At 46.3% G+C, this 12,486-nt stretch overlaps 2 protein-coding genes across 13 annotated transcripts; one reads left to right on the forward strand and one right to left on the reverse strand.

The window, feature by feature from the left end:
* The first annotated feature begins 2,771 nt into the window (after positions 1-2,771).
* On the forward strand, positions 2,772-3,864 carry LOC136481255 (uncharacterized). The gene is made up of 2 exons (XM_066478611.1): positions 2,772-3,160; positions 3,269-3,864. Exons 1-2 carry the CDS (start codon positions 3,046-3,048, stop codon positions 3,565-3,567), a joined length of 414 nt encoding a protein of 137 aa, XP_066334708.1. The 5' UTR covers positions 2,772-3,045; the 3' UTR covers positions 3,568-3,864.
* Positions 3,865-4,890: 1,026 nt separating this feature from the next.
* On the reverse strand, positions 4,891-8,343 carry LOC136481257 (splicing factor U2af large subunit B-like). 12 transcript variants are annotated; one of them, XM_066478618.1, is made up of 8 exons: positions 8,081-8,335; positions 7,930-7,998; positions 6,835-7,395; positions 6,706-6,764; positions 6,435-6,589; positions 5,513-5,589; positions 5,234-5,335; positions 4,891-5,151 (listed from the first exon to the last, which is right to left on the reverse strand). In XM_066478618.1, exons 5-8 carry the CDS (start codon positions 6,571-6,573, stop codon positions 4,894-4,896), a joined length of 576 nt encoding a protein of 191 aa, XP_066334715.1. In that variant the 5' UTR covers positions 6,574-6,589; positions 6,706-6,764; positions 6,835-7,395; positions 7,930-7,998; positions 8,081-8,335; the 3' UTR covers positions 4,891-4,893. The 12 variants fall into 12 exon arrangements, 11 of the variants coding, with proteins under 11 accessions (XP_066334715.1, XP_066334718.1, XP_066334712.1 ...); XM_066478621.1 differs by lacking the exon at positions 6,706-6,764 and having other exon boundaries at positions 6,835-6,889; positions 7,267-7,395; positions 8,081-8,334; XM_066478615.1 differs by lacking the exon at positions 6,706-6,764 and having other exon boundaries at positions 6,435-6,705; positions 6,835-6,889; positions 7,267-7,395; positions 8,081-8,334.
* Between the last annotated feature and the right edge of the window lie 4,143 nt (positions 8,344-12,486).

Here is a 12,486-nt window from a genome sequence, read left to right on the forward strand (position 1 = left end):
CAGAACATGCAGTGCAGGCTGTGTTTCAAGCAGCTACTGTGTTGTCCCTAGGAAACAGGGAGTCGACCCTGTTCTGGACTGACAGATGGTTGAATGGTTCGACCATCAAGGACATTGCGCCGGCGATCTTTGCATCTGTGCACGCTCGGAAGCGGAGAGCAACTGTGGCAGAGGCGCTCAACAACCACAACTAGGAATGTCATATCACTGGACCTTTGACGATGCAGGTGCTTCTGGAGTTCGACCACCTTTGTGACTTTCTTGAGAACATACATCTATCCGACATGCCAGACACTTTCTGCTGGTCGCTCATGGCAGATCGTGCCTACACAGCCGCATCGGCTTATGGTGCGATGTTCTTGGGCTCATCGATGCCGCTCGGCGCCAAACAAATTTGGAAGACCTCTGCCCCACCGAGGGTGTGTTTCTTCTTCTGGTTGGTCATGCATGGACGATGTTGGACGGCTGAGCGGAGGTTTCGGCATGGATTGCAATACTCCGCCACTTGCATTATCTGCGATCAAGGAATTGAGACGATGGAACACATCTTGCTTGGCTGTTGCTTCAGCCGAGAAGTTTGGGATCATTGGCTCAGGAAGCTTCATCTTCAGGAAGTTATTGTCGTATAGGAGGAGCCCGTTATGCAATGGTGGCTGCGTTGCAGAAAACTGGTCCCTAAGGCCGCTCGCCGTGGTTTCGACTCCCTCTTCTTTCTCATCGGATGGTTGATTTGGAAGGAGAGAAACGCGAGGACTTTTGGTAGGGATACTACATCGCCGGCAGGGCTGCAGGTGGTCATTCAGGAGGAGATACACGCCTGGTGCTTGGCTGGCTACAAGCACCTAAGGACCCTGATGGTGGCGACTTGATCCCAGAGTAGCTCTTCTTTGTCGCAAAATTCATGATTGTGTAATCACACTCGCGTGTTCCGCTTTGCTTGTGTAGCTTCTGGCTTCGGTAACCTTGGATTACCGTGGCCATAAGGATTGTAACAAAACTCCTTTCTGCTTAATGAAAAACATGCTTCGGCACGATCGCTAAAAAAATATTAGCGTTTTCATTGTTTACTTTATCATGACTTCTAAAAATTGTAATACCCTTTTTTCAGAATTTTCTTTTTACATCAAAAGAAGAGAACTCCAATCTTAAGGCATTGACTTGATTTATCAGCCTTTGTAAAACCAAGTATACTTCTTACGGGATAATCCATGTTTTTTTTATATAAATTCAGTCTTGCCATGAAACTGACAAATTCCGCGTGGAACGATAATATTTATTACTGGAAACGAGAATTCCCAACCTGCGTTCCAAAAAATAAAGACCGGTAATCACTTATAATATGTTTCAATCTTTCTTATCACAAAATAGTTATTTGATTTATGCATAACAAATAAACACATGCTCTTCTCCAAGAAATTGGGAGGCTTCCTTGTATACTGTTTCATGAAGTCGTGGGATAGCGTAAGATTGCCACCGATCAACACTGTAAGCATATATATTCTCTATATATTCCGTACACTACATAAAAAATTAATAACTTAACTTATTATCTGCCATCAGCTTCACTGAGGACAGAATTCTTAGCGGACATTTTGAAGAGCCGTGCTCAATGAATGTTTTGACAGCTTCCTTGAAGATCTCCAAGATATATCTAAGGATTTAGGCAGGTTTTAAATTAGATAGTTAATGCGAGAAATAACTTTATTATCCCTTATGCAAACGTGTTTCCCGGATTGTATACATGCTCAAATACAATTGTGTAAAAGTTGAACTATGGAAAAAAAAATCATCGTTTGGTTGTTTTAATGTGCATCCCTAAAATAAAGCCGAGGCGTTAGCATGGGCACTATACTAGTCCAGTTAATAATTCCCTGCATTCAATGAATATAATATATATTGAGAGAAATGAAGATAATATATACAATAATACAAGAAAACTAATCAAGAGAGGATGAACTTTTTTTTTTGCTACGAAAGAAGAATTATATTAGATAATAATTGGGTACATCAACACGTTATAAACACTCTGGATTACACTACAAATATCCAGAAACTGATTTTTATCTAAATTGTACCCACGTTGTGAAAAACTCCAGATCTCAAAACCAAACATGTATGACACTTTCCAGTATGGATGACCGCATAGGCAAACACTCAGCAAAAGGCCTGAGAACAAAGGCCCAACGAACGATGGCCAACATTCATGCGGGCAGAGTTGAGAAACTTCTCATTTCTGGTGTCTTCCTTCTTCTTCTTCCTAGTCCTTCATCGTGATCAGATCTAACTACAATAAAACGGAGAAGAGACCAGAGAAAATTATTCCATGACAGCGACATCATCTCCGCATTGATGTCACACTCCGGAAATAAAAGTCTTTATGTCCGGTGAAGATGTTGTCGCCGTAGTTGTCGCCCTCATCTTCAACAGAGCCGTCATGGAGAAAACGATTCCACCGTGCTCCCTCGTCGTCGTCGGAGAGGAGGAGCAAGAGATAAATCCCTGATACCAAGAAACGATTTCACCATAACCCTAAGCACTCGATCTACTAGAAAAACTTATAAAAAAAATAATGGATCCCCACTCCCTCCGGTCTCCTGCGATATGCCGAAGGGAGACCAGCGGTGGTAGAGGCGGGCGAGTCGCGGGACTTCAAGAGAGGATGAACTAATCAGGGAGATTTATGTGTAATCATGTAACGGAAGAGAGATTAAAAAGTTAACATGAAAGGAAAGAAAATATATTCATGAGAGAAAAAGATGGTTTATTCAACTATACAAGGAAACTAATCAGTCGTAGAAAGAGACATAATTAGAACCCGTTCGTTCATAATCTGAAACGACGCACTGGCGTTTAAGATTGTGTCACATCACATCACACACTGACACACGCACTTACATACAGTGGTGGTGTTAGTTAACCCAAGAGGAAGGGTATCATCAGCTATTGTTCTTCTCTTCCCTTCTTGTTAGTCGTCGTCGTCCTCTCCCTTCCACTAGTATATATCACCCACCACCAAAGCAAATTCGTTAGGAGGGGAGGCCTGCCATGGCTCGACGACGCCCTTCAGCCCCCATGACGATGATCTCCCTCACCGGCTTCACCGCCCTATCTGCCGGCCTCCTGCTCATCTTCGTCTCCTCCTTCCTGCTGCAAGCTCAAGGTAAGCATGCATGTTTTTATTTGATCTAGTCATATATATCAGTTCTAAATTAAATCCCCAATATAAGGCCTGATGAGCAAATTAATTAATTAACAAACAAACAAGCAGGAGGCAGCAGCAGCGAGGAGTCGTCGTACGTGCCGGTGCGGAGAGTGGTGTACCGGTCCATGTCACCGGCGGCTGCGGCTGCGATGACAGAAGCGGCGGCGGCGCCGTACGAGCCGTTCGAGGTGTGCCAAGGCTGCCGGTGCTGCTCGTCGTCGTCTAACAGCAGCAGCTGCGTGGACACGAGCTGCTGCTACGCCATCGACTGCGACCTCCCCGGCAAGCCCTACGGCACCTGCGCCTTCACTCCGCAAACCTGCGGCTGCGGCGCCGCCAACAACTGCACCCAGCCGTCGTCCTGATGATCCTTCCTCACCCATGGCCCATCCATGTGTTTCTTCGTTCCCTCTTCCTGCAGCTTGGCTCTTCTCAGCTCGATGGATCGTCTGGCTCTTACAGACGCGATGGGTGGATGCAAATGCTGTGATTTGTTTGTCAGGGATCGATTAGCATGATGGACGGAGATTAATTAGCATACAGATTAGATGACTCGCTCGATCACGTACTCGATAAGGGATAGATTATCCAGTTAATTCCCCGGATTCAACGAAGATAATATACAATAATATATGTTCGTTCATGGCCGGTGTAAAGTTTTGGTTTTTCAGAGACTGTGATTGCTGTTGTTAGTCTGTCGACGACGACGACTGGTGATTTCAGAGGCTGGTCTTGCATTGCAATTGGTTTAGTTTTCAGAGTCGGCGGCTAGCATCGCAGCAGCCAGCAGTTGGGTTGGGTGGTTTGGCTTTGACTCTTGCAACACAACAAGAGTACTGTCAGGGTCGGCAGCCTAACTTGTTGTCGTATACGTACGTAACAGTACATGCATCCCTTTGCATTTAGAAAAACCGTCAACTGACGACGGCAATAATAGATGTCAATATGTAGTCCGAGTATATATTCAGCTTGCTTGCATCAGTGTATATCTATATTTATGAAAGTAACAGATTGGCAATGCATAAATACAGCAACAAATAAAAATGGATATATCGATGTACAGTTGTACACACATATTACTACTTTTCTCAGCTTTTTTTAGATGATGAAACAAATCCGGCTTCATCTTTTCTGAACAAGAGAATGAGACCAATTATTATTACAAACTTATGAAGTAAGAAAAAAAAAACCATTGCCACAGCTTCTGACGTTTCATAAACTTGGAGAATACGCTTCTCGTCGGCAACACTACGTAGAAAACCATTTCCAGGGGCGGCTGGTAAACAGTTGTAGAGGCGGTTTTGCCAGCCGCCCCTATGAAAGGGTGGCTACAAATCGATGATTTGTAGGGGCGGTTTTCAGACCGCCCCTACAAATCGATTTGTAGGGGCGGCTACAGTACCAGCTGCCCCTACAAATCGATTTGTAGAGGCGGTTGGTACTATAGCCGCCCCTACAAATCGATTTATAGGGGCGGTCTGGGAACACCAGCCGCCCCTACAAATCGATTTGTAGGGGCGGCTACAGTACCAACCGCCCCTACAAATCATTTTTCCGCCAAAAAAAATTAAATTTACAATTCAAATTCGATCAGAACATATATTTTTCAATTAGCATTAAAGATAAATGAGTAAACTAACCAACCTTGTTCTACCTCAAAACCATATGAACTTTAACTATGTCAGATATATTTACATATGGAGCAAACCATTTTTATATGGAAAGGGAATTTTCATAATTTCGTCAAACATACCATAGCCGCACACAAAGAACTCATACGAAAAAAATAGAAATACAAAGTAAGGCAGTTGTGTTTCCTCCACAGATCTCATCTCCACAAAAGCAAATTTCTTGTCATGGTTTATGTAGACATTAAGAACAGCATCACCTGGACCAGCTGTGTTTCCTCCAATAGCAGCCATAACTCCATTGAAGAATATGGCAACGGTCTGTATGAAATAATGAACTGGTAAGGATATAGAAGATCAAATAGGAACAAGTGAAAAAAAATTAAGCTATCCAAGTAATTACCTGCTCATTAGCAGTTGGAGGAAGTCCACCCACATAGACACGCCGAGCATGTCGTGTAGCCTGTTGTGTCATGGCTTGTGGCTGAATAACAAGGGGGTTGAACTGATGCAAGGCAAGCAAAATTAGAAAGCAACAGACATGATCAAATAATACAAGATACAAGTGTGTCCAAGAAACAAGGACAGTTGATTATCAAATTTGGATGCCAGATCATGACAGAATGACCATTCATGGTTGAAACTCAAATTAAAAAACCCAAAAAGGAAACACATGGATTACCTGTCCAGCAGCCAAATTATACAAGTTTGGAAGCACCCCAACCCCGGTAATAGGAGCAGTGACACCAGGAAGCTGACCTGCAATTCATCAACAGAAGAATTTATGAAAATGATGATGAAACTAGCTTAGCAAAAGATATTGTATAGAACAAAATAATAGAAAACCACCATTGCTAAAACGCCTACATAGAAAACCATATTTTCCCCTCAAAACTCCAATCAGCTGTAGCATATTGTTTTAAGAAAATCAAACTATGAAACTACCAAAAATGTAACACATGCTGATATGAAGACGAACAAGATATCAAACCAGAGAGTGTCCTCCACAAAATGAAATTAGTTCTTCTATTCAGAAGAAATCTGATTCCTAACAAGGATAACTCTTTGTGGAGACAGTTCAGATTAGAGCGGAGTTGCCAAATGCCAAACTCGCTAAAGAATCTTAGGCATAATAAAGTTCAGTACCTTATCAGAACCACTAGTTTGTACGCATACTCCAGCTCCAGATTAAGATTTCTTGGAGCTACAAATATCTAGCTCCAACAAATCTGTGTCTTTCTTGGAGCTGGAGCTCTAGCTTGCGAAACCCAGAAACTATTTACTAGACAACTAAAAGAGCATGCGAATAATATGTTCTCACAATTTTCCAAATATCCTGAATGTGGCCCATCAAGTTAGGTGGCTACTTGTTACAAAATGCCCAATTCAGTAACTAGTTTAAAACAAGCAAAAAGTAAATCATCAAAAGTCAAAGCAGAAGAAAAATATGCAAAAGTAAGCTGCAATGCCATTGAAAGACAACATCTATCTAATATGTTCAGTGTTTTAATTGATGTTCCATACAGTCCGGATGTAAAACTTTAAAGTTTAAATCATTAAGCTTGCTTCAGCATTACTATCTGCAGTTCATTTAACTAATTTACCATAAGTGCAGATGCCATCACGGCCATGCTCACAACTGTGTCTTCCCAGGCTGTGGAGGTGCACTGCTATGCTGCCAAGGCTGCAGTGCTCTGGGGCAAGATGGAGACTTGCAAACCATATAATGAGGTATAATATCATATCTCGTACTGTCAATCTAAATTAGGAATTGGCAAGTATACATGATTAGTCAACAAGATAGAAGAGATGCTCCAGCAAACCTTTCACAGCTATGCCACTGGAAGGTTCAATACACCAGAAAACCTTTCTTACCTATTACACAAGCAGAAAACTCGTTTTGTCTTCTTATATTAAGCTTAATGAAGGGATGACTACTGCAATTTCAGTGAAAAAATACCAGAATGTACAAAAGCTAACAGGTTCGTCATTTAAAAAACTCACTCTGTGATGTAAGATGGAGATACTTTATCCTCCTCCACGCCAAGAGTTCACTAACCTGCAATTTCACAATAGTGATCAATGAAAGTAGCCTTCCTAATCAGCCACCAAATAAATCTAGATCCATAAACAGAATTTTATCCCCAAATTAAACAACATGCTAGGCTTATTAAAAAAATATCAAACTAACTGCATGTTCTAGGTGTGCATCCAGGGTGCTAAATACTATAAACAACATCTTTATACTCATTTGAGGGACTGATTTAGCAGTTTTCATGGTCCAAAATCAGTGAGAAAATTTACATGTAACTGCACACAACATACATCTACATAACTTATGATAGCTTTAAAATAAATAAAGCAATGCAAAATTTAAATGTTGGCAAAGGATATATGTAAGATGCAAAGGATATTAGCGGGTACAGAAGCTGAAACCAGGATGACAATGTCCGCAGGCGTGAATTGCGCTTTGCAGATGCAAATGGATGACAAGATGCATAGCACGATATAGGTTGTTACAGCTTGCCACTTCGTCCTCCCCAAAGTAGCCATCATGATGTTGACCTGAGTAAAAAGTATGTTCACAATGTTCAGATGCCATGCATGCAAAACTATAATCCCATCTCGAGAAAAAGGGGAAACAAAACAATTGGTGCAGCTGTCAATGCAAAATTGTAATCCCATCTCGAGAAAAAGGGGAAACAAAACAATTGGTATGGCTGCGAGCTACTACCAGGCAAGAACAAGAACATGCCGAGTTGCTCATCACTTGGGGTCATGTATCTTAAAAAATAAATTCGGGACATTAAATTCGAGCTGAATCTCCCAAAACTTCTGGAAAACAAACCGCATCGGCACCTTGGCTAGATCGATCTTGCCTAGCGCCCATGGCAGAAAGCGAAGAAGCTAAAAGAGGTATGGTGGAGAGATTAAGAGCTAGCAGCGCATCACTCTCCGCACTTCCGCACTCCGCAGCAAACAAATCCAAAGGGAGACAGATTTGGATCTGACTACACTGACACGGCAAAGAAATGCCCCCAAGAACAACTCGAGCTCCTAGATCGAATCAACCGGAACAAGGAAGCTAGGTTCACTTACCACCAGCAGGAGAAGAAACGGATCCGAGTCCGGGCGTCTGAGAGGATTAGGGTTCCGATGGGGAGGCGCCTGAGTTGCGTCGCGTGAGAAGGGGATGGGGAGGAGGAGATACCGGATCTATCGGGTATGGTTCAAGCAATCAACGATTTACCTCAGAGCAGCAGCAGATCTGCGCGGGGCGACAAGACCTGGGCGGTGGGCAGTGACCGACGCGCGGAGAGCGCAGCTCGGCTCAGATCCGGGACAGAGGGGAGGAGCCGAGTAAGGAAATGGTGCGATGGGGGGAGGAGAAGGTGGAGAAAGGCGGCCACAGCCGCTGCGCCCGCTCGCGCCAAGCGCCGCCGCCGCCCTGTCCGCGTCGAGGGAGAGAGGGAGCGAAGAGGAGAGAGACTGAGAGAGAGAGAGGAGGAAGGTGAGAGAATTTTCTGGCCGATATATATACAGCGGTATTTGTAGGGGCGGTCGGTGATTCAGCCGCCCCTACAAATAGAAACACTGGAGGCGGTTGGTGAGTGAGCCGCCCCTACAAATTAAACCCATTTGTAGGGGCGGCTCGTATCACCAGCCGCCCCTGCTGTTCCATTTGTAGAGGCGGCTGGTGTCTGGGCTCCCGAGAACGTCACTGTAGGGGCGGCTCCATCACCAGCCGCCCCTAAAAAAAATTTATACCGTTGCTAAAAATCATTTTTTACGTAGTGCAACATGCACTTCCCTGATTTTACTGCGGGCTACTGCAAAGCTTAACGATTTCTGACGCGAGGTAGATGCATGAGTTTGGTTTCGTAATACTCCTATAGGCATGGTTTAGTTCCAAAAAGTTTTCCTAAAAAGTGCTACAGTAGCTATCACATCGAATCTTGCGATACGTGTATGGAGCATTAAATGTAGACAAAAAAAACTAATTACACACAGTTTGGTTGGAAATCGTGAGACGAACGTTTTAAGTCTAATTAGTCCATGATTGAATACTAATTGCCAAATAAAAACGAAAATACTACAGTAGTCAAATTCCCAAATTTCACCCAACTAAACACAGCCATAATGTAAGTGCACTGCTGGTTAAAGAATGCAACCCCTACTCCAATTGAGTACTCTATATAGGCTGCCTGTACTAGTGGTAGAGTATCTGAAACGCACGTGAGGAGGTTACTCATTCAGAGGTTGCAGGATTACGGAATTGATAGGAGTAGGGCGTCCTGCTGCCTGATCGTTTTGTCGTATTTGGCTTATAATCCATGACTTATCAGTCAATGAATAATATTTTTTTCTCATATCAAATCAGTCAACGGTACTTTCAACCATGGCTTATAAAGCCAAACCAGCCCAAACGAGCTAATGGCTGGGCTCGAACAGCCCAATAGCCTCTCTTGTCTCAACCCACTCCCAATCTCCACACATTTCTAAAAAACACCCCCAATCTCCACATTAGTACCATCCGCCCATTTCTTTCTTGTTGTTTGCCGAACGCCGCTCGAGCTTGAGTTCTAGCCTCATCGTTCGCCCGGTGCCAGCCGGCTGCCTCCCTCTCCACCGCGCCTGCACCAGCGCTCGCCTTGCTCCCTCTCTACCCCGGCCGTTTTGCTCCATCTCCGACTAGGAGCGACAAGCGAGCATCTCCTTTCTCTCTCCGCCCTACTCTACCTCGCTGCTCCTTCCATCAGATCCATTACGCGTCGAGAGATCCAGTGGTGGTGGGGACTGCGGCGCCGGCTGCAGGGGCTGCGGCTCTTGCGTGGAGCGTAGGATACTGGTGACTACGAAGGGATCCCTACTGGCCTCGAGGTAGGGGGAGTTGATCTAGTCGATGGTGGCGCTGGTCGACGGTGGCGATCTCGCGGCTGCCTCCGGTGAACTCATGCACCGGCGAGCCTCCATTTTGTAAGCAGCAAGTAGATGTTGTGCTTGAAGGCGCATGTTGCAAGTGACTATTTCAAGTGTTGCAGATGTTTTTAGGTATGTTGCAAGTGTTTCATATAGATGTTGTAAACGTAGATCGAGATATTGCATATGTGGTTGTACACATATGTTGCAAACATATGTTCACAGTGTTTCATCTATTTTTTTCATACATATGTGTCGGTGTTTCGGATCACCGGCTAGTAAATTTTGTGATTTGCGCATCTGACCCGGATGGCTATGCTCGGAGGACACAAGGATTTATACTGGTTCGGGCAGAATGTTCCTATGTCCAGTTCGCTGCTGCTCGTGTTACCGACACTTATTTATAGTAGGGGTTACAAATGGGGGGAGAGAGAGAGCCAGTCCTAAGTCTCTGGTGGAAGGATCATATGCTGGTTGTTGAGGCGTATGGGCGTTATGTCTTAGAGACGTTGTGCCTTGGAAGCGTGCCCTCCCGGGGGCATCCTACTTCCCCTTTTATAGACAAAGGGAAAGATACAGGTTACACGAGAGAGAGAGAGAGAGAGAGAGAGAGAGAGAGAAAAGCGAGGAGGAAGAAGGCCTCCGGGGTCATGGCGCCCATCATCTCCTTTACGCAGGTCCCATCAGTCCTGTAGATGATGATGGGGACGGCTTCACGTCGTGGCCCTGTTCATCACTGGCGTTGTACATGGGCGTCGTTAGCTGGTCATGATGTTCCATTCCATCCCGGCGAGCGGCATGGTGGCAGATATCCCCGTCGGAAGCCGTACGTGGATTAGGTAGCATAGCGTCGGCACGCCTGACATTATTGGCAACGTGAGTCTTAAGGTACGGCCCATCGTGGCCGTGGGTCATGTCAAGATGCACCTACTCTCTTTCTGGCGTCAGAAGTTTGACCTTGGGCTCATACCCTTAGACCCGTAGTGGTTGGGGGCGGTGCGGACTCCCGTCAGGCGAGGCGGAATCCCCCCTCTGAGGGGTCAGAAGAGGCAAAGTCGACGCCCGAGGGGTCGAGCGAGGTGGAGGCTGCCCACTTGGGGTCAGGCGAGGCGGAGCCCTCGCCCGAGGGGTTGAGCGAGGCGGAGCCCGCGCTCTCGGGATCAAGCGACGTGAATCCCGCGCCCTTAGGGTCAGACGTGATGGGGCTCTCGCCCAAGGGGTTGGGCGAGATGGAGCCCGTGCCCTCGAGGTCAGGTGACCTGGATCCCACGCCCTCAACGTCGGATGAGACAGAGCCCGTACCCTCAAGGTCAGGCGAGACCAAGATACACTCTTGACCATCCATGGGAGTTAGCGTTCACGGCCATCAGCTTCCTTCTTCTAGGTATCCCTAATCTCGATACCCAACAGTAGTCCCGGAGCCTACGGAGGAGTAGGATACTCCTTCGAAGGCTTTTTCAGACGGAAGGATTCTGAGGGTTTTGATCTCCCTTCACAGCCCACGGGATGTCTTGGTAGGGTTGCGATTCCTCTCTGTTGTGATAAGACTCTTCAGGAGCATGTAGCTACGGGGCTTAGGGGGTTAGAAAAGATTTCTCTTGATCCCGATCCCTCCCTAGGATCCGATTGATTTGTCATTGATATGCGACCGCATACTCGGTCTCCTTGCGAGTCCAACTTCCCCCGAGCCCCTGCTCATTGCAGGGGTCCGGTCGAGGGGTCAACTCATCTTGTAATCATCCTCCCTCATGCATTTTTTTGATAAAATGGAGGGTCTAAGCCATGCCATATTTTCCTCGATGGACGAATCATGGTGCTTGGTGAGTTGTTAATGGGCTAGTCCGAGTGGGGCCCTGGCTTCCCGTTCGTGGGGGTTAGCTTTGAATGACTCTAGATTCCTAGCGGCCAGTCCATATAGTTCTCGGGTCCGTTCGACCGGTCCCAAGGGCTCATCACCTTTCTTCGAGGAAAAACCATAGACTGTGCACCGGCCAAGACTCGAACATGGGTCAGGATGCCTATGGCGCTTGTGTTCCTAGGTACTAGCTGCTAGCGGGCCCATCCCTTACCACCCCTCACTCTAAAGGTGCCCTAGAGCGGTTGTGAACCCGTCGGTGGGCCAACCTTCAAACTCCTGGGCCTTAATGGGCCGTGGGAGCATTTTTAGCTTCGCATCCCTACTTGCTTGTGGTGGTTTTTGGCCCATCGAGGGGACGAACCGCTGTTCGGTGCGCCCTTCGAGGAACGGCCGAGGGTGACATGTGCACGATTCTCAGAGAGGCAAAGTGATGGGGCATGGTGGGTGCGTCGATCAAGGTGGACGGTTTGCCTCTCGCTCCACCTTCCCTTATAAATAGGGGCCTTTCCCTTCGCCTTTTGGTTCGCATAACTGTAGCCTCGCCTTCTCCGTTTCTCCACCAACAGCGCTTTAGATCGCTTTATGTCAGCAAAGCCCTTGTTTCTCTTCCCCTGTTTCCATGGAGTCGTGGTACCGCTCCGATGTCACCCACGCTTGCATGGAGGGCCTTGTCAAGCACGGCCTTCTCCATGGGACGACCGACTCGATGGAGTGGATTATGTCTGGCCATGAGGAGGCACCGACGCCACCTAACGGCTACATCGTGTCTTTTGCACCCTTCCATGAGCACGGATTTGCGATCCCCCCTCACCCATTCTTTTGGGGGCTGCTGCACCACTATCGGACCGAGCTACAACACTTGAACTTGAACGGGATCT

The sequence above is a fragment of the Miscanthus floridulus genome, chromosome 9, assembly GCF_019320115.1.
Source record: "Miscanthus floridulus cultivar M001 chromosome 9, ASM1932011v1, whole genome shotgun sequence".
Classification (NCBI taxonomy): domain Eukaryota; kingdom Viridiplantae; phylum Streptophyta; class Magnoliopsida; order Poales; family Poaceae; genus Miscanthus; species Miscanthus floridulus.